At 47.0% G+C, this 22746-nt stretch overlaps 1 protein-coding gene across 1 annotated transcript in view; it reads left to right on the forward strand.

Moving 5' to 3' along the window:
* Positions 1-22746, forward strand: part of LOC135821845 (titin-like) — a 117224-nt gene that overhangs the window by 83699 nt on the left and 10779 nt on the right. The window contains exons 22-32 of the mRNA XM_065334871.1: positions 3993-4191; positions 5958-6085; positions 6959-7252; positions 10802-10866; positions 12218-12464; positions 12778-13089; positions 14475-14792; positions 15883-16179; positions 17445-17744; positions 19719-20006; positions 21912-22205. Of these exons, the coding sequence (XP_065190943.1) occupies positions 3993-4191; positions 5958-6085; positions 6959-7252; positions 10802-10866; positions 12218-12464; positions 12778-13089; positions 14475-14792; positions 15883-16179; positions 17445-17744; positions 19719-20006; positions 21912-22205 (2742 nt within the window). The remainder of the gene's footprint in view (positions 1-3992; positions 4192-5957; positions 6086-6958; positions 7253-10801; positions 10867-12217; positions 12465-12777; positions 13090-14474; positions 14793-15882; positions 16180-17444; positions 17745-19718; positions 20007-21911; positions 22206-22746) is intronic.

Below are 22746 nucleotides of genomic sequence, written 5' to 3' on the forward strand. Positions count from 1 at the left end.
ACGAAATCAAAATATTGGATGAGCTTCTTAGGCCGGGGTAGCTTCGTCTTTGACCAGGTTTTGGCCTTTAGCTTCATGCTTTTGTTTGTTCCGTGTGACTAAACACAACATTGCAACGTGGGTGCCCTTCATCCACTTTACGTGGATCACCCACGTACGCATTTCCGTTACGTGGGAACTAAACCTCCCTAGTATCAGGTCGAGAGCGTATTGTAGTCACTCTCTCTATTCCTGTACTTCATTACGTTTCAGGTGTACGTATAACTTTTCCAAAAAAAAATTAATGGTTCACGTCTTCAGATAGAGAGCGTATTGCACCCACTGTCTAGTCTCTGTAGTGCATTGAGATTTTGTTGATCGAACATGAAATGGATACACAGACAAAGCCAGGCCAAGTACATGGCGAGATGTCGCCAGAAGAACGTCTTCAGGTAGAGAGCGTATTGCACCCACTGTCTAGTCGATTTTGTGGATCGCACATGAAATGGATACACAGACAAAGCAGGCCAAGTACATGAGAGAGTGGACGATGTGCAGATCGACACGTCCTGCGGGTACTTCATTAAAGTTACCCGTGACATAACTAGGATAAAAGTTAATCACTGCAAAAACATTGCCAAGTATGTGAGCACTTTGGACTTGACAGAAGAGTGCACGGGCGACGTTGACAAAACATACCGCGGTGACTGTCACTATCATGACAGCAGGGCACATCGCACGCAGCATCGCAGATCGTGTCGAATTGCGCATCATAATAATTATTGCAAAATTGCTCCTGTGCATGCAAGTGGATTTCATTGCATTTCTCAGTTTGGGAAATGCTCGATTATGACAATTCTCCGTGTGGGTGCACTAGCCCTGAACAGACATGTAGGTGAACCGTTTGTGGTGTCTCATAGCCTACCTCACGACCTTCTGCTTTCTTTCTTCATCACTTGTATCTTGCAGGTATATCATCCCGTGACGACCACATTGAAGTCTGAATTTGAAGTGTGAAGATGCTTCAGCAACCACATCGTACTTTTCCATTGCTTTCATTGTGCTTCTACTGTGCATGTGTGTAACTTGTGGGGTAAACATGTGATGACATTGTATGCTGGCGACACGGTCAGATGTTCATGCGTCTAACGTACACCTGCATGTTATGCATTGAAAAGGGTTTGCCACTTGCGATCCTGGGACGAGTATCAGGTCCGCTTTGTCCTGTGTGGGCTGTATCAGATTGCTGTTCACTTCTCTATCTGTTGGATATGTGACTTTCTGCAAGTTTCTGGTGTATGATGGCCACGTCCTTGCTTGTCGCTTTGTATGATATTACATTCTGTATTCGCTGCTTCCATGGCATGGTCTGCAAACTGCAATCCTTGGGCAAATGTCATGTTTGCTATGTTGTGCTTTGGCCGTCAGCTTGTCTACACGCTGTAGTTGAATTATTTTTGTTTCACAACTGACTTCCTCAAGTACGGTGGCCACTGCTTTGCATGGCATTATACATGAAGAATTTCCTGTTTGTGTCGTGTGCATGTGCGTATGTGTGCGTGGCCACGTGTGTGTGCCGTGTGCATACACATGTTTGTGTATCTGTGTGCGGGGTAGCGAGGCGGGGAGGGCTGGTATGTATCAGTGTGTTATTGCAGTCGCATGGCTACATACAGTACATTGCGTGCGTGGTCATCATGTATTTGTTTACCTTCGGGGTTGGGGTGGGGAGGGAACGGAAAAAGAGCTGAAATTATCCATATAAAAATCGCTCTGTGAGCGGTTCTGAAAAACCTTTACTGGTACTGCCCCGTCGTAAAAGTAAGAAATTAGAACTGGCCCATTGTCCCCCCAAATGCGAACTGATCCACCTAAATCGCGAATGACGGGACCCGAACGCACCAGTAGCACGAGGTTCCTACCTGTGGATGCAGATGGGGACGTTGGTCCGGACCATAGGCCATGTACTGTACTAGCGGTAGGCTTCCCTATCAAAATAATAAATTCTACTACTAATACTGGTATACCCTATGATAATTGCCGTGATCCTGTGCCCTCCCGACCTCGTGCTACTGGTGCGTTCGGGTCCCGTCATTCGCGATTTAGGTGGATCAGTTCGCATTTGGGGGGACAATGGGCCAGTTCTAATTTCTTACTTTTACGACGGGGCAGTACCAGTAAAGGTTTTTCAGAACCGCTCACAGAGCGATTTTTATATGGATAATATGTGTACGGCCATGCGTGCATATGTGTACGTCCATGCGTGCATATGTGTACGTCCATGTGTGCATATTTGTACCAGTGTTGCCAACCGCCCGTATTTGTCTGTGTTTTTACGGGAAAACGAAGTTTTGTCCGCAGTACGGATTTCAATCGAATATTCCGCAAACGATCATGTATGATCGATTACTAAAACCTTCGTAACTCCATCATTTCTTGTACAAATTCAACAATCGAAGGGTCCATGTGGTAGCGAAAACTCCAAGCCATCCAATGCATGCACCAATTGCTGAAGAGTTACGATGTCAGACTCCAGAGATATCGCGCGCCGTATTCAGGTATTCTTACCTCGGCAGTTCAAATTTTGATCGATCTCTTCGCCATTGGGGGGGGGGGGGTCCCTTTTCGCGTGCTCTTTGAGCGACTGATCAGCTGAGCACATTATAATGACGTAGCGGGCTGAAGTTTGAATCACCTCGAAAAAATTTGAGCGTTCTGCAATGAAGGAGAGTGGAATGGCGTTGATGGGACTTGTATATTACTGAGGCTTGGAAACGACTTTGCTGTGTCACCGCGCCTGATTTGTGACGGCTTCATAATGGAGTTTGGTATCCTGGCGTTGCTCCTGCCAAGAGCTTTCCTACGAGCCCTAGATTGTGAAAATCAAGCAAAGTAGACCAAAGCTATGATAACCTGGTGAAGTTGAAAATTATACTGAATTTTTCTCAACATGACTGATCATGTAATTAGGCAAATTTGCCTGTTTGTTCTTCGACTCTAAATAAACAAACAACAACCCAAAAATAAGTTAAAGAAAATGGACAAAACAAATTGTGAAATTGTACTGAACTCGTAGGCTTCACAGGGGCTGTGGCTGAAAAGTTGTACAGTATCGGTTTTTTTCTCCAAAATACACTATAAATTAGTCAAGATGTTGACCTGAAAAAATGAGTACGGAAAACTGAAAAATTCTGCAAAATGGCACTGGGCAGTACGGATGAGGGTAGAGGACACTTGGTAACACTGTTGTACGTCCATGCGGGCATATGTGTACGTCCATGCGTGCATATGTGTACGCTTGTGTGTGTGTGTGTGTGTGTGTGTGTGTGTGTGTGTGTGTGTGTGTGTGTGTGTGTGTGTGTGTGTGTTGTAGTACGTTATTTTGTGTACGCCGTGTGTACGTCATGTTGGTGCATGCGCGTGTTGCTGTGGTGTGAAAAGCAGTCTTCGTCTTGAGTTCATGATGTCTTCGTCTCGAGTTCGTCATGTCTAGTGTTTCGTCGTCGAGTCAATAAACAGTCTTCTTAATGTAGTTATCGTCGTCCTATTGTATAAGTGTGGAGATGGCACGGGACTGGGAGCAGGTAGAGAAAGGCAGTTACAACATTGGTGGCAGCGGTGGGATTCGAATCCACGCCATCGAAATGACTGGATGTGTATGTGTATGTGTGTGCATATTTGTGTGTGTGTGTGTATGTGTGTGTGTGTGCGCGCATTCACACGTGTGCACATGTGTACTCGTGTGCGTGCGTGTGTTTGTGCATGCATGCATGCGTGCACGTGTGCTCGTGTGTGCTTGTGCCTGCACGCATGTTTGGGTGTACATGCATGTCTGCCATGTGTACATGCATGTTCACGTGTATGTGTGTCTATGCGTGTCTATGTGTGTGTGCTTGGTTTGAGTACTATTTCCAATACCCCTGTTGATTACTTGAGTGACTTCGCCCCTGTCTACATGGCATTGTATTTTGCGTACGCTGAGGAGATTGTTTTTTTGCCCTGTGTGCATTCAGCACTGTTCCTGAACGTGCTACCACCAGGGTTTTTCAAAGAACCTGGCGCACCAGTCTCACTGAACTGTTCTGCGTATTATGACTCTGGGCGTTGGTCTCTGTTTTGGCAGTACACGAGAGCAGCTAATGAGAGTTTTCAAACTATCGTATTTGAGGACAGTTTTGATGGTGTAGATCTACACAACGAGTTGAATGACAAGTAAGTAACTTGTGACACTGCCTTTCTGCATATTAATTCTCTCTCCACACATAGGCTCCAACAAGCTTTGGTTACCGTATCAGGGGTGGGTACGAGCAGCTTGCATGTGTTAGTTGGCCTGACCTGCCTTTGATCAGCAGCTATGACTCAGAGTGCGTAACGAGTTGGGTCGGCGTGCGGTTGAACTCAACAGCCATGACTCGGGCTGAACGGAGCACATACCACATAGAGACAAGCGGGCCCGCAGTGAGCAGGAACTGTGACCAGTAGTGACTGAGACTGGACCACTGGGCAGCTGCGGAGCTAGACTATGCTCACCTGACACACGTATACCTACACTGTCATAGGTGTGCTGACCACTGTGATAGTCGCAGCTTGTGATAGTCATTGTAATGTTCTCCCGGCGTCCTTAGTACGTGTCGAGAGCACACCAAAATACTAACTCCACACGGTCTCGTTGTGAGACAAGTCATAGCTTGTGATGGTCATAGCTTATGATAGTCATAGCTTGTGTGATACCGTAAAGTCGCGGATAAAAGCCGGGTTTGCATACAAGCACATCGCGGATAGAAGCCTGAAAATCAAACGGGTCGAATGCATATAAGCCTGTCGCGCGTAGAAGCCTGGCTTCTATGCAAGCGCGGATCGGGTAGGTCAAGAGTGCATGCGCTATGTACAGTGCATAGTAAAACTGCCGCCATACCGGTAGTCAATGGTAGATCTACGCGTGTCGCGCGTAGAAGCCTGGCTTCTATGCAAGCCCGGATCGGCCGATGTGCATACAAGCCTGGCAAAAATATCAGTGGTGCATATAAGCATGGTTTGCACACAAGCCTGGTTTGCATTGAAGCCTGATGCAGAAAGCGGCTTATGTGCTTATACGCCCGGCTTTTATCCGCGACTTTACGGTAGTCATAGCTTGTGATAGTCATAGCAATGGAGGAGTGAGAGAAGGATACCGACCTCCAGTGAGAGGGTAGAGAGGGAGGGGAAAGTGGATATGGCCACATAAAAGCACGGTTCACGTGAGACTCGGCTAGAGATTGAGTTTTCCGCAAGCGCAGGAACGCCACCACTTTCAATGGTCAAGGCGCAAGCTCAGCAGTAAAATCCCCGCCCGTCAGAGGAGGTAGAAATAACAGCCGGTTCTCTGAAAAGGCAAGACAAAATGACTGTTCTGGAGAGCGTGCGGCAAAGTAACACGAATTAACCCTTATCCGACCAACATACAGGGCAGATTTTCAGTCCCAGCGACGCACCGTGTCCCATTTTGATGGTAGCTTTCGTTTCCAGTTTCCCTAGGGTCAAATTCGCAATCGTCGACTTTTTGGAAAGCTTGAGTTGTTCTGTGGCAACAGTTTCTGGACTTCACTTTTACGAGGCACAAAAATCCATCCACAACTCCGCTTTGAAGAAGAGTACGGCTCATTGAAGTTTGGACTACAGCAAAACCTGCGTTTGCCGGACACTGTACCAAGTGAAATCCTGTATTGACCGGACACATTTTCATGCACCAAAGTGCTGTGGATCGAACTAACTTGCATCCCTGGATCAAGCGGAATCCCGTCATATCAGGACAGCTTCTGTTGCACCATGGGCTAGGCTAGGGCAGGTTGTACTGTAACGTTATTTGTAGTCTCAAATTTGTACTTTTAAGCTGTCAAATTTTGAGTGTGGAATTTGTAAAGCCTCCCGACAAGGGTGGAATGCTTGCTTTTCTGTTGATATAGTTATGGTCTTTGTTTGCTGCAATGTTCCTCTGGCAGTGTTCTACGGGTCACAGTGAGCTTCAACATGTCGGCTGAACGACAGGGACTGTACAGGTGTGTACTCGCAAATCCTACAAATCAGATCAATGGAATCAGCAAATCCACCGTGCAGGTCCTCTTGCAAGGTAACGGCTACCGTATGGGTGCACGGGATTGATAATTTAGCACTATCTTGGTTAAAATTGGCCCAAAAGCAAAGTTTGAAGGGTTGAGTCCGAGAAACTCCACTCCGCCTATTCAAAGACAATCGTATGTTTAGGCAGCAAGGAAAGACAAGTCACTGATATGAATTATTTTGTTAACAGTGCTGCCTTGTCGTCGCACAGAGCAACGTGGTCAATTCCGAATCCAGAACGTTTGTTGTGACCTGGGGGTCTGGGAAGTTATGTTAAGCATTATGATCTATTTATTCAGACATATTGCTGCATCGGTACAATTCAGGTCTGCTTATTTGCAACAATTATTTTGTATAAGAACTATGGCAGTGATCTGAACAGTATTACAGTGTTCCCAACAGTTGTAGGCTAATCACTATTCGTTCTGGAAGAAAAGAAAAAGGACCAAGGAACTACAAACGGTCTCTGGGCTACACCAATCACTAAAAGAAACAGAGATATTAAATTTATACAAAAGAGAAAGGCCAAGGAACTTGGTCTTTGTCTTTGTCTTTGGTCTTTGAACTTGGTCTTTCTCTTTTGTACAGATATTACATTATTGGAATTTTCGGGCAAGGCCCATCTTCAGGAATGTAGTTTGGAGAGTGAAGATGTATGGATGTAGTGGATGGCTTCAGTGGAGTCTTCGCATTTTGAGAAAGGAACTACAAGTTCCGCTATTATGTCCACTAACCCCACCTAGGTACTAGACAACCAGCTCATGTGATAACATTGACTAAGCTAGGCAGCGGAAGTAGGATGGCGTGCAGGCTATCAGTAACCAGCATACTCTACTAGGTGTGTATGTGTTGTGATGTGTGTTGTCCGATGCGTACCCTCTAGATTACCAAACAGCACCAGTGATCAACGCAGTCGGCAGCCAGGACGTCACAGTCGACTCTATCACGATTAGCTGGCGCATGCCGCAGTACAGCAATGTCACGATCAACGGGTACCTGTTGGAGGTGAGGCCGCGCAACCAAGCCAACTGGACGGCATTACCCATTGAACAACACTCGTTCACCATTTTCTCTGACATGGTACCGTTTACCGTATACCATTTCCGCGTACGCGCGGACACCTCACTGGGACTCAGTGGTTATAGCGAAACTTTTGCTGCACGTACATTGCCACTTGGTAAGCTGTCTGGAATTAATGGCGTTGAACAGGAGCGGTTCTTTCTCGGTGACTCCTGATATTTCCCTAATATGCCTGTTCTGTAGCTTCACTGGGGAGTCTTGTGCATGTGTGTGAGCCAAGGTAGTTTGCACGTAAGGTTGCTTGTTTGTGGAAACCCTGGGTGGCTGTGTAGTGTTTACCACACGTTGGGGCTACCCGTAAAATTCCTAAGTAAAATTGGAAAATGGCTGAGAGGGCAAATCCTTTGCTACGGCAGATTGCTCAGCCACGACGTGATGTGCTGATTGCATTAATGCATGGCTGTCCGTTCTGAATACGGACTTGTTAGTACGCGACTAGCAATTGAGAACACGTTATACTGTAAAACGGGTAACGTTTGCGACAATAAATGTTTGCGTTTTACAAATTGAGACTGGTTTGCACTGTTTAATGTTTGCGATTGAATACATATTGAATACATACATATTGAATACATACTTCTTTGAACTTTACATGGCGCAAGTTTGCGTTGTTCAAAGTTTGCGATTCGGGGCCTCTCGCAAAATTGTTCATTTCGTACTCGGACCCCTCCCCTCCCTCTGAAACGAATGCAGCTTGCTATGCTGGACGATGAAAATCGCATGCATGTACATGTCATATGTACAGTGCTGGTCGACTTGCAATTTTGGCTCGCACCCTCCCCCCCCCCCCCACCCACGAATGATGTTCGTTTCAGGGACGACGAAAAACTTCTGCGATGGCCCCTGAGGGGCCATCCGTAAATACCGATATTTTTTAGAAACGAAAACTAGTTGTTTAGGGGGAGGGGTTTGAGTGCCTGTTCGTTTCTCGAAAAATATCGATTCACAGTTTGCATGTGTGGGCACGTCCAGAAAAAAAGAAGAAGAAAAAATTGACACTATGTACCGTTTGCATGTGTTCGTTTCTTGGGGAGGGGGAGAGGTTGAAGAGAAACGACTAGTATTCGTTTCTAAATAAATATCAGTGTTTGCGTATGGCCCCTAAGACCACTAATATTAACGAATATTTAAAATGTGCAAAACGATATGTACTGGTACGCGTACAGTCATTCGCCGGTTTTGACAGACAGAATTCGTTAGCATTTCACCTCGCTAGCCAACAAGGGGAGGGAGGGAGGGAGAGGGACGGAGAGAGGAAGAGAGAGAGAGAGAGAGAGAGAGAGAGAGAGAGAGAGAGAACGCAAATGTCCACAAAGGGTAGACTAGGCTGCGATCATGCAAAGGAGATCCTCAATATTCATCAGGCAATAAAGAAAGAAGATTACAGACCACTTATGGAATGCATAGAGTACGTGCAGTGTTATGTGTTGGCGCGACTAATTATTTGGCATCCCTTTGTTCAACCGCGGATTCCAGACCACTCCGCTTTTTCTCCTTCAAGACTGAATTGAGAACGAGTTTGGGCTTCTTGAAGACTTGGTCCTTGTCGATACTGAAGTCATGTCCAAGGTCAGTGATATGGCGTTGGATGGCTCCGCGAGCAGCCAAATAGCTAACTCTCTTGTAGACCTCGGAATCTTTTCCTTGAGCGTCCGGCTAGCTCAGTCGGTAGAGCATGAGACTCTTAATCTCAGGGTCGTGAGTTTGAGCCGCACATGCACATTGGGGCGCCAATGTTGAGTTACGAAAGGAGTCCCTTATCCAGACACCATGGACTCCTAGCCTAGACCGTTCTTGTTGTCTTGTATACAGTCCATGCACAGTTGAGTCACCTGGGTATACATTGGTATGCTGTGCTTGGTAAAATTCTAGCCTGGTCGTTCTTCGGCGCTACCCGACGGTACTGTAGTTGTTGCACTTTCTGACTGTATATACTGTAAAACACAAGAGAGAGTTTGGAAGCTTTGTTACAACTCTGAGTTTCACGTGTTACTACGATCATCAGGCAACTGATGGATCCAAAACGGGCAGCCAGAACATAAGGGAGAGCAAGGTGGGAAATTCTGATGGGTGTCATGGGCGACGCGTATCATAGCGCAAGAGTCAGGTGCAGGCGTGAAGTTGCCAAGTCTTCAGACTTGGGGCTATGCAGCAGTAGTTCCGGCGTGAATGATATAGAATATACTACTGTACAACATGTAATTTTCGGTGTAACTTTAATTTCGGTGATTTCGGTAGAGAAAACAGGCACCTATATTTAAACTACACCTAAAAAGCACTAGAGTATGCACTGTATGTGATGGGAAAGCTGGTCACCTAATTCTAAATTACACCTGAAACCTGGCGGGTCTCTGGCACCGAAATTTTAATGCACCTAAAATTACATGTTTTCCAGTAGTATCTAGTTGCAGTGGTGGAGAGGTATTATTATTATTATTATTATTATACGCATTCCCGCGTTGAAGTGTAGCAGCAGTATGCTGCGTCCACAGCTTCGCTTATGCAGAATGGCTTGGGTGAGAGGAGAGGGGAGAGAAAGCAACAAGGCAACCAACATCTATGAAATTGGTCACAATAACATGAAGAGAACCAACCTACATAATGCATGATTGCACAAGAATGGAGACGACCAAATATAATGGCTATAATCATTGTGCCACAAAACCGGTACACAGGAGATCTGACGAAAATGTAACGAAACTGGGGAGCACTCCAATGGAGAGAGAAAGATTTTTATAGGGCGGCTTGGTGTGAGAGGTGGACTGAGACTTGCCGTGACGGCGCTAACGGCGAATATCAAGACCTTACGGCCACGGAGCTGCGGGACTCTGCGCTGGTCGTCTATCCGTGTGGAGGCAAAGCAAACGCGGGCAACATTCTGCTGAAGCGAGCGTGGAGCTGAAGCTGGATTGGTGACTGACGTACCTGCTTACTCCACAACACCGGCCCATAATGATGTGCATGTACAAGACTTCGTGAGTATTCAACTCAAATTCGTGTTCCGTCAGCGTCAGTATCAGCAAGTACAGTCATGTAGTACAATTTGTTCTCAAAATAACTTCGGGACAGTCTGTTCATGGTTTTCATTTGTATTGGACTCGTTCTCTACACTTGCGATAATTTAGCGGCAATTCTAACGTTGTAGCGTTGTTCTCTTGTAATTTAGTGGAGAGGTATCCAATTAGTATTATTCGACGAATAATAAAAACGTCTTTACAATATCAACTGTAGCGAAGGGCGGCTAGAAGGAGGGGGTGGGTGGGTGCGTGGGAACCTTGCAATGCAAGAAAAAGAAGAGGCTGAAGCGTGCCACACCAGCGCCAGCACCTCACCACAGCTTGCGACGTCATTCTCAATAAAGAAATATAGCTATTTCGGTTTCATTCCTAAGTTGGCTGAAAAAACGCACCACTGTTATTGCATTTAAATAACCGACGAGGAGACAACAGTCGTAAAACAGCAATGAAAAATATCAATTGTGCACTCATAACCGTTGGAATTGTTTCATTTTAATTGTTTATACATGGTTATGAGTGCACAATTGATATTTTTCATTGCTGTTTTACACTGTTATTGCCTTTATTATTATTGGCAGGTTTGACGTCTGTGTTAAAAGTGCTTCCATGTTGTGCTTGCTCTCTTCCAGACTCGGAGGCGCCGGAGAACGTGACGATATCAGCTGACCCAACTTCAATCATCCTGCATTGGAAGGTACTGTAAAAGCAGAAAATTTCGGTGGTGTTTTATTTTCGGTTACTTGGGTGCCGACAATTTTCACCGAAAATAAAACGCACCGGAAATTTCGGTACTGCCGGTACTGTATACATGTGCACTTACCTTTAAACTGGGTTTTACCAAAAATTTCCCTCCACCGAACCGCCGATTTTGGAGAATACCAAAAATATTACACCACTGAAATTTTCTGCTTTTACAGTAGAGCACTGTTGGGTGTTGGTGCACTGCACTGCACTCGAATCACCTTGACACACGCTCAGTTCTTTTGTAGTGTGCTATCATGTACTGGTACAGTTGTGGCAAGCAAAACCCGACACTTGCCATAGGAAATAGCTCCTCAAATGGACATCAATGATGTAATGCACTGCACCTAATTTGTACACTAGAGCCGTATGCATCCCAAACAGGTCGAAAGGACGCAGCGTAGATACACCCAGTTCACAAACATGGTACACATAAGGAGTATTGGCATCCAGTCCCCATTCATTTTGCCAGCACCTTTGTGAACCTTTCTTGTGAACGTTGACTGTGATGAGTGTCAGTTCTGTCATCAGACAGATAAAAGCTGTATGTAACACATGTACTACGTATGCAGGGCTGCACACTGCATGGCGTAGTCCCTTATGCCAAGTGTCGCTTGCCATAATTAGACATCAAACGAAGGATGTTTGTCACACAATTAAGTGACTCTGAGAACAAACAAGCGACGGGCAACCTATTGAACATGTTGCTTGGTGAAGGAGCAAAACGGAATGCAGAGGTTGATGTCAAAACTTTGCTGAACAAGAACGGATGCGACTCATTACAGTCAGTGTGGACGGGTAACACAGCATTTTGGACGATGACGCGGAAATAGCTACCCTCGACTTCACGGCTCACCCCACGGCACACAGGGGTGATGTCAAGACGTGCAGAGCGATCACATGCATGTGTATATGTGTGCACTGTGCACGTATAGTATGTCAACTGCAGTGCTCTCCAAATCCACCTATGCCGTGCCTCCCCTGCAGTAGAGTCGTTACCATATGAAAAATACCTATTTTCAGTGGTCACAGCTCTGCAAAGAACTGGCAAATGTATGACTCTTGCATTTGCTAGGAAGTATCTTATATGACTCTTGCATGGACTCTATTCCGTACCTGAATGGCTCAACTATGCTGTTCATTGTTCTTGGATGCTATGAGGAGTTGAGGACTTTCAACTGTAGCCCAATACGACTCCTCGGGTGTAATTTTATTTGCTTGGGAGTTCGCAAAGTCGTATTGTTCACATGTGTGTCCCTGTGGGTGTGCGTGTGGGTGTGCGTGCGTGCTGTTGCTCTGTGCAGTTAGCGAGCAGGTGGACTGACCAGCATGGTGTACTGACGCGCATTCTGGTGTCCTACAAACGGCAGACGAGTGGCGCAACAGGCATGCTACTACAAGAGAATGTTTCTGTTGGTGCTGGAGATACTATGGGAGATGTTAGAGTATCTGGATTGAAGAAGGGCTCCCAGTACGCATTCAGCATCGCCTTTGACAATGGATTTACCCTGAGCAGAAGCTTGGAAGTGCTAGGCCGCACAGATATCACCCGTAAGAGACGAAAGCAGGAATGTCAATCATTTTCTTTTTGGCCTCGAATTTAGCACTGAGCGTGCTGTAATTTGTTGTGCGATACCTGCCTGTGAGCAGGATAATTACTTTCTCTGTCCAGGCAAAAATGTACGCTTTTCTCCGACAGCTTCCCAGCAACTCTGGGACAACTTTTCTGGTGCCGCGACCGAATTATCAACGTTATTAACCAACCAGTATACAGCAATCAAACATTCCAATTTAGCTTGCACAGAGTCTCTAATCACCGCTGTTGTCCATTTGTTTTGTTGCATTCGATGTCTGCCACTCGCAGAGCCTGGCAATGCTACGACGTTCAACGCGACCGCACTCGGCCCCACAACGATCCGCATCACATGGGCTGGCTTGGACGATGGCGGTGACAGCCTCACTTCGCTCACGCTGAAGTACAGGATTATCAGTAACTCCGGCCAGCCCTGGTTATCTTTCTCAACGGACAGCGCGATACCGCTTGTTACCAACCACAGTATGGTCTTGACCGGGTTGCTACCGGCAACTGCCTATCGCTTTCGACTTATCGCCTGGAACAGCAGAGGCAAGAACCTAGAACCCTCTAGGTCGAATATCGTCACCACATTCGACCACCGTAAGTACTATCAATTGGACACCAGCTGGTGACTGCAGCGCGCTTGTTGCATAGCAGGCTTGTGCAGCTGCCACCGCTATCTGCAGTCTTAACTCTCGCTCACTGGGATACATTTGGGCGGAATCCCTCCAAGACAGGTCTGGGCAAAACCCCTCCCAGGCATGTCACTGCCTTAGCTTTTAAATGCACTGTGAATTTAGCCACATCTAGCATGCCATGTTTATCTCCTTTGTTGGAATGGCCAAAGCCAAATTCTACATGCACATACACGCACACATGCACATTCGCGTGCGTGCCGCAGACACATACACACACACACACACACACACACACACACACACACACACACACACACACACGTGCACACTCACACACATGCACACACACACACACACACATACACACACACACACGCACACACACACACACTACTACTACTACTAGCAGCATGACTGCCCAGATGGGCAAGTGTCACCCCTATGAAAAGGGGACCAGAAAACGGGAGTCGGATCACAGGCAGGACCGCGAATGTCTGGCTAGGTCCTGCTGCTGGCGGAAATTGCGTTTACAATGTGGGCAGCTGAGGGGCAGAGCTGCTCTCTCAGCAGCAGATGGTCTCGCACCACGATTGCAGTTGTGACGCTTGAACCCGGCCGCAGAACGGAAGCATCGCTGACATGTTGGGCAGTGCTGCTGGCAACAAGCTGAAAGTGGCACAGACAGACTGGCTGTTGGTGTAGGAGAACTCGTGACAGGCTGGCATCGATGAACAGAGTAGCCACCCTTGCTGCGGAACCACCTCTGCCAGTTCTGGCACTGCACTGATCCACGCTGGAGCCGGATGGGAAGCCGTCTCTGAGTGGTGCACTTGTGCCGCGTTCGATCGGAGACCCGTGAGAAACACACACACACACACGCACACGCACACACACACACACACACACACACACACACACACACACACACACACACACAGGAGTACGTGCCAACGTGCATCCTCCCGCCTACTCTCTCACACCTCTCCTCACTGACTTCCTTTCACGCAGTCATTCATGTGTAGATCATTATCATTCCAAGCCGCTTATCATGTCCAGATCTGCTCACTCTATTCTACTGAGAGATTGTTGGAGTGTATGAATGGTGATTTTGCCAATGGCAATGCTCACTGGGTGCTTACGTATATGTTGTCTACATGAAATCATTGACATCTCTGCCGTTTCATGTTTCTGTTGTTGGTGGTGCTGCTGTTGGTGTTGGTGTTGTGGTGTTGCTGCTGCTGCTGCTGCTGCTGCTGCTGCTGCTGCTGTTGTCCTTTCAATTCTTGTCGTCATTAATACTCATTATCGCTGTTGTCTTTGTTGGCACACACACACACACATTTGTAGCGGCGGTCAGCGGTGTTTTGCTGAAAACAACTGCACTCAGCCATGAGAAGATTCAGGTGATATGGACGGGTTTCAATGAGAGCTCTACCGGCCTTACTGACGTAATGCTGCAATATATTGAGGTGGGCAGCGAAAGCAGCACCTGGATCCCCGTTGACAGTCCAACACCAGCCATACCGTTACAGGCTGCGAACCACACAATGGTTCTTACTGGCTTCAATACTCTCACCACCTACCGCTTTCGACTTACGGTCGAGGACACTGCAGGCAGATACTATCATTCCCCACCATCAGATGGCATCACCACGCTCGATTTCCGTGAGTACAATCGAGCACAGGCGACCCACAAAACTATAGCGAGGTTAAACTATAGCGAGGTTGGGTTTGATGTGCCTAGAGATGCACATGTAGTTTCAGCTGCCTGTTGACACTGTAACTGAACCTATTGTTTCATGGTGAGCAGCCATTCTCTACTGACACCGGCATGTCCATGCTGGGGTTAGTCAAGAACGTGATGCTTGTGAATTGGTCCAGTAGTTCTTTCTTGAGAACAGCTATGATCCGTTAACAACTACAGTCGTCCCTCTCTAATCCGGCACTTGTTTATCCGGAACCCTTGCCAACCGACGCACTTTCTGACGAAACCGATTTTTTTCGTTCAATTCCTACATCTTAATCCGGCACTTGAATTCCGCCTCCGGCAGTGACTTTTTGAAACGAATCGCTCAAACTGCACTTAGTTTGATTTCATAATCCGGCAGTCGTAAATCGACTGTGCGTGTGTGTGCAAGAGTACGTATACATGTGAACATGTTCTCTGTTTTACTTTATCACTGTGTATATTCCTGGAGAAAAGTTGAGAATATAAAGCCGTGCACCAATTACTGGGGTCGACACGGAAAAACCCTGCGTTTTGACGTATGATACATGCATGCAATTGGGTAGGGCCGGGTCAGAGAGCAGGATTTCTTAATCCAGCACCCTCGTTAATCCAGCAGAAAATGCCGTAGCAAAAGGTGCCGGATTAGAGAGGGACGACTGTACAACAATGCTAAACTCAAAAGGCCCAGCAATGATCACTCCCATATGGCCTTCTCGACTTGCTGGGAGGTTTCACTGGTGACCCTGGTTTATGCCGGGTGCACACTGCACACACGCCGTCTACTACCTGTGTTACTAGTGCCTGGGTTGGTCCAGTACATCATTGCATGCACAGCCCGAGACAAGTGCGAGTGCGATACATAGTTCTATATTATGTATGCTCTGCACTCACACGTGCAAGCATGCACAAGATCTGCCGGATGTCAACCCTGCATCCCCTACACCCCCCCCCCCCCCTCTGACTTTGTACACCACTGTTCTATGTTGTGAGAAAACTATCATGCGACGCTCCACTTTCTGTGCGCAGAGTATCCACCGGAGATGCAGCTGCGGGTGGCATCCCCGGGAGCACGGTCGGTGCTCATCACTTGGAACCTGTCCGACAGCAACCCGCTCGTACCCATCACGTTCTATTCGATCCAATGGCAGACAAACGGTCTGATGCAAGTGGAAGAGGTCAATGTTACAGCAAGCCCGGGATTGCACCAATATAACCTTGACGCCCTTCAGCACAATTCCTCCATCAGCATAAGAGTGCGCGCGAATAACGAGTATGGGCCCGCACGCAACTTCACCAGCCAGCAGACAGTCCGGACTGAAAATGGTAAGAGGTGCATGCATCACCAGCAACACTGCACATGGCCAATGAAGTCATGACGCACGGAATGCATGTAGAACGCCAACCTTCCCCAGAGCTCAGCTATGATCCCCCCCCCCCCCCCCCACCACATCCTGGGGAACACAGTGTGTATGGCACTCTGTATCGGAGGTAGTTCTTAGGCTCACCTACTTCAGTGTACACCTGGGGAACACAGTGTGTATGGCACTCTGTATCGGAGGTAGTTCTTAGGCTCACCTACTTCAGTGTACAGTAGTGTAGAACTGTGAGGTCAGCCTCCTAGCCTAGACCGTTCTTATTTTCATGTACAGTCAACTTCGCGTATAACGACACTCGGCGGGGCATCAAAAAAGTGTCCTTATTCGCGAAGTGTCGTTATACCCGAAGTCTCATTATTATGTATTACAGTTGGACGTGACTTTGCTCTGGGCATGGAAATTCTGTCGTTATTCGCGAATCGTCATTAGATCCGCAGTCGTTATTAGCGAAGTTGACTGTATTGCAGTCTATGCACAGTTGAGTCACCGTGTGTACATTGGTATGCTGTGCTTGGTGAAATTCTAGCCTGTTCGTTCATCGGCGCCCAGCAGTAGTGTAGTGCTTCTGTTTGGAGAAAAAAATGGTGAAACATTCCACTTTCGTTTCAATAGTCGGTTAGTGACGTCGTGCATGGTTATTGGGTGCGGCGTCAGAGTATCTACTGTGTGTGTGCATGTGATGTACGCGTGCGTTGTTAGCCGTTGATTAAACCAGCGACCGCCAGGCAGTCAACAACTATAGCAAAACCCGTCCAAGGGACCACTCTGATAAGGCGACCACCTGTCCAACAGGACCACAACAGCCAGGACCAAGGGATGTAATTTCCAGCCTAATGACCCTGGATAAGGAGACCACCTGTACACGGGGACCACATTTGTAAGATCCCTTGAGCCGTTGGTTTAGACAGGTTTCACTGTGTAGTCAAACAGTCAAGCTGATCATCATTCTCACTTTAGTGAACCAGTTTCGCTTCTCAGACGAGCATTCAGAAGCGGGTTGAAGGAAAAGATACTTTATTTCATTGAGGTCGTATAATGGCTGGGACATCCAACATGGGGTTCAAGTCCACAACTCAGAGACCCAAACTGTCTCATGCTTTTAAAACCCACTTCATGGAGCGTGAAAACATTGAAAAGACATTCCTTTTCAATTTTGTTGAAAGGCACCCTACGTGTAATGAGATGTTGCACTGTGATTATTGCCATGCCCAGGTGTGCCGAGTCCACTCACGGAACTGCGACTCATTGAGAATGGCACAAATAGAGTGGAGCTGTTCTGGCATGTGAATCTGATCGGAGAAAAGTATCCCGCAACACAGGTGATGTTCTCTTTGCAACTTGGAGGACAAGGTGGAGCAGGTGTCAAGAATGTCACTGTTGATGTAACAGCAGAAACCAGTTCGCAAATTCTAGAGAACCTGAAACCACAGACGGCGTATAATGTCCACGTTTACGCGATCAATGAGTTTGGAAGAAGTGAAATGGCAAGAGAACAGTCTTTCATTACAGAAGGTAGGAAAGATTTGTACCAATGATATTATTTCCATCTTTTTTGTTTTCTTTTTCTAGTGTGTGTGTGTGGGGGGGGGGGGGGGTAATGCGAACACCGCCCTAACCCCCCCCCCCCCCCCACTGCAAACATTCGCCATCGTAAACCTTTCAAGTCTGAAGAAAATGTTGAACAGTCTCTGCTGGGATGACGACTACACCATAGCTCAGTGGTTATTAGAGCATCGCTAGCTACAAGCGAGGGTCCCTGGTTCGAGTCCTGGTGGTGACAGTCGATTTTTTCTTCAGACTTTTCCCGTTTGTGTCTTTCCCTCAAACCCAGTGAGTAAACCATTCTAGTTCTAATTTACTGACAAAGAGTATTAGGTGGCTCACAGTACCAAACTAGTTTGCACAGAGCATGTGCTGCCCTGTTACACACTAGGCTTTGAATCGTTGCAGGGTACACACACAGCAGAATATTGCATGGTAAAACCCAAAGGCCGTTGTCCTCAGTAGTACGTTGATGGAACCGGGGCCGTTCCTGGAGACACGCCTGGAGGAACACAATATGGTGAAGCAAAGAAAGTCACGGTTGGCGTGAGACTCGGCCTCGCAGGAACGCCACGACCCTCTATGGATCAAGGCGCAGATGCAGCTCCTAAGCGGTGAAGCAAGTAGAGAAGAGAACAAAAGCCAAGCCCTCGGTTGGTTTCTACTGCACTGGACACCCACACATTACTCTCCTGTTTTTAGTTTGAAAGCATTATTACAAGGCGGTGGAACACCGTGTTCGGAAACCGTGTGCCTTACTGCAACCATCCACGGCTGGGAGAGTCCCGGTCTTGCGACCATCTACCAACCGTGGATGGTTGTAGTAAGGCACACAGTTTCCGAACACGGTGTTCCACCACCTTGTAATAATGCTTTCAAATTAAAAGCGCGTTTCTACAATGCAAGGTTTATATAATGCCATTACTCTCCTGTGTATGGACAAAGTGCCTTTGCTACAGTGCCGGTAGGTGCTAAACTGGGTGATGGGGCCTGTCGCAAAAAAATCGCGCGAGACAATTTGAGACCCAGGACACTGGCTTGCAAGCCAGCACCAGCGCCAGACGGGACCTTCTAGTGGACAAGTCACACCTACTTGGAATTGAACATTGGGAATTGCACTTGGCATTCTAACCTACAGTCCATTCATCGGAAACTGGCCAGCTGGCTTTTGAAAGTCGGATTTGGGCCGAATTGAGGATCAAAAACCCACTTTAAATCTCAAAAATCTGGGTTTTGGATTTGCTTCTCCATACATTTTGCCATGGCATACCTGTCCTAATTTTGTAAAACCTGGCTGAATTTCTATTTCCCTGTTCTTGGACTTTTCTGGCCTCAAATGTGGCAAGGAGTAATTGCACGGGTCACACAATGCAGGATGTACTGTTGTTTTCACGATATCTACAACTATGTGACAGAGACACCAAAAAGTTAGGGTGCCAGTTTCCAATGAATGGACTGTAATCCTGACGCCATCCGCAGCGTGTTATGGTGTAGCCACGCTCTCCCATTGGCTCATTGGGTAGTTGTGAGGTGTAGCGTTGACGTGTGAAATACAGGACGTTGGAGAAAGCTGGCAGTAGCCCCAGCCAGGCTGAAGTGACAGCTCTCCTGGGCACTTGCATTATCACCCACACCTTTGCTGGTGCTGTTTCTTCACGGTGTCCATTGCTGCCGTTAGCATCTTAGCTGCTGTTCTTCATGTTGCACTGCAATTACCGCCTTGCAGTTGGCGGGAGAATTATCAGATTATTGACGGAGCACACCCCGTATATAAGCTGATCTTTGTTAGCTTGTATAGCATCATTGCTTGTTGTTGTTGTTGTTGTTGTTGTTGTTGTTGTTGTTGTTGTTGAAGACCAGCTGTGTACGTGTTGTGTACAATGGGTATGTTGGAAAGTGACAGGTTTTATCATTTTGTTTTTCTACATCCATACCCATGCCCAGGTCCACCCAGTGCACTCGCGAATCTGCAACTTCTAGAGAATGGCATGGATAAGGTGAAGCTGCTGTGGAGCGTGACCAGAGATGCGTATCCCGCAACACGGCTCATATTCTTGTTGAGCCTCGCAGGTGGAGTAGATGTCAGGAATGAAGTGATACCCATCACAGGGACCAGTGGCGAGCACGTTCTAAGGAACCTGATGTCACAGACGGCATACATTGTCCGTGTCTACGCGGCTAACAACTTTGGATTAAGCGCAGAGGCCAAGGAGCAGGTTATCCGAACACGAGGTAGGAATGACATCTGTCAGCGATATTGAAGCCACTGTCACCAGATCATGCCATATGCGTTTCGGCCAACAACAACGCCCTGACCGGCAACAATTGCTCAATGAGACTGCCGGGGTCACTACCTTTTCCTTGTGGGGTTATGCTTCGTGTCATGTCGGCCATAGTTTGTATGCAAGTCCAATGAGCCGCAGTGTATGTACAGGCAGTGCATGGCTGTACATTGTAATTGTAGATATGGCCTGTGGTGTCTTTATATGACCAGAGCACGCTAAAATATGACCACAGATCAAAAAATTCGAGTTCAAAACTGATCGAACATACTCTTAATGTTCACTGCCTGAAAGTTTTGGATTGATCTGACATGTATATAAATGCTGCTACAGTGGTATTATATGCAGCACTGTTGCAATTGTGGAATTCTATGTACAGCAATGGGATTGTCATTTTTGTATACAATTGATATGTCCCTTGGTTCATCCTTTCCGGGTCAGTTCCTCTGTCCAGGGTCTTGTAGCATGAGCTGACCGGTATTCGGCCACATCTGAAGTTTCTATAGGCAGCTGAGCTGGGTGTCTGAAATACGTCCTGGTTGGAGCACCACTGGAGAACCGTCAGTGAAAACGCGGTCAACAACTGTAGACGTACGAAGAAGTTGGTACACGTCCTCTCCATCACAATCCACCTGTACTTTCAGATATGCACTGCGGCACACAGTCTTCCTCAACATACTGTACGTCGCACTCATATTCCCCACACCAAAGCCCAACTGCACGCGGCTTGCTCCGCTCACCAGGGAGTACTGCTTTCACTGCCTACTGCTCTCGTTAGCGATGTTCCGCATAAGGGCACTCAAATCATCGACTTGAGGGAGCAGCGGAGTCCAGTGATTGTGTTTTTCACTTGCAACCACTACTGGCATTGTCGCGGATATGTGCAGCGATGTGCACTCTGGTCATATCATCGGCCGACTCACCTCCCAAGTCAGTGGCGATGCCAATCGCTTGCCAGGTTATCAGAGTAGAACTCCTCGTCACTGCAGATCGTAGGACTGCCAGCATCAATTATATTATGCTCGATGAAAGTGTTGCCCTCTAATGACTCATCACTGTAGCCATCATCGTCTTACTTCTGGTTCCGATGGGAATCCACAAGATATTTCATCCTGCGCACGGAGCGTGAGGATGTCATCTTCTTCCGCTCTACAGTACCTTAAGCTCTTCCTTCGATACATCGATGGCGATCCGTTTGATGCGACTCAGCGCAACATGGAAAACAAACTCAAACAAATAAACTTACTCGCAACAAAGAAGTGCATCCAGAACAGTCCAGTCGCCCAAGGAGAGCAAGAACAGCAACTCATGTCACACTCCACTTCGTAATTTTTGCCGCGGAATTCTAATCGTGGTTTTCTCGACTTTTTCCACAAGAGCTGTGGTCATGTTTTAGCGCGCTCTGACTCGTATAGTTTGATCTCGTGGCCTGAATGAGTTTCTGCTGTATTCCTGATGTTGAACTTCACTGACTAGAACTGTGGCATGGCCGTTCAATCATGCAGGTGTAATTCACGAAGATTAATTAAGACCATACTTTTACAAACCATTGCACGCGGTCTCTCGTAGTGCTCGTGAACTGGATCGCACCACGAGCATATACACAGAATGCTAGGACGCCATGTGCTGCATCGCACAATTTGTGCAGTAAACAAGGGACCTGTATTTGTTTTTTAAAGCCGCAACCACTTCAAGAATTCGACCGCCTGTCTTCACATGCACTTCTCATCTCAGACAACAAGCAATGCCCGTTTAGATCTGTATGTAAAGACAACCTGGACACATAGACTGTGACTTGCGCTGCTGGCTGTCTACTTCTCACGGTTTTCATCGTTTCTATTTTTCCCTCGCGCAGGTACACCCAGTCCCCTCACGGAACTGCGGCTCTCAGAGAACGGTACGGACAGAGTGAAGCTGTTCTGGCATGTGAACTTGACTAGTGACGAGTATCCCGCAACACGGCTGATGTTCTCTTTGAAACTCGAAAGTGGAGCAGATGTCAGGAATATCACAACTAATATTACAGAGAACAGTGGTGAACAAACTCTTGATAACCTGGTACCGCAGACAGCATACATTGTCAGTGTCTACACGGTCAACACGTTTGGAGAGAGTGAAGTTGCCAGAGAGCTGTCTTTCCACACCCATGGTAGGAATAACCCATTCGTATAGATGTGAATGTCTCTTAACTAAAATCCATAAATGCACTTCCAATCATCTCTTACGAATACTTTTTTATCACGTTTCTTTGTAGACAGGCATGTGCGTTCAGATATTATAGTAGTTCCTTTAGTAGTCCATTTCTGCTATGGAAAATCTGCTGGAGTAGTAGTAGTAGTAGTAGTAGTAGCAGCAGCAGCAGCAGCAGCAGCAGCAGCAGCAGCAGCAGCAGCAGCAGTAGTATTTATTATTTTACTTGGGTATTAGGGAGGGTGCTGGATTAGAAAAAAAATCGTATTTACTGCTGCTATGCACATGAAAAGGACATTTTGGTTGCTGAACATTATGCTGGCTTATAGCGGGTGCTGGTTTGTAAAGTACTGGATTAAATTAAAGGGAAAGTTCACCCTAAAATGAAAACCTCTCAACCTGTAGCGAAAAATGCACTAATTCCAATGGTGGAGGTCCCAGGTTGATCTGAGCAGCCGTTCCGGTGTTATACCGCCTCGAAGTGTTCACTAAATTTGGTG

Source organism: Sycon ciliatum, chromosome 1 (genome assembly GCF_964019385.1).
Source record: "Sycon ciliatum chromosome 1, ocSycCili1.1, whole genome shotgun sequence".
NCBI lineage: Eukaryota > Metazoa > Porifera > Calcarea > Leucosolenida > Sycettidae > Sycon > Sycon ciliatum.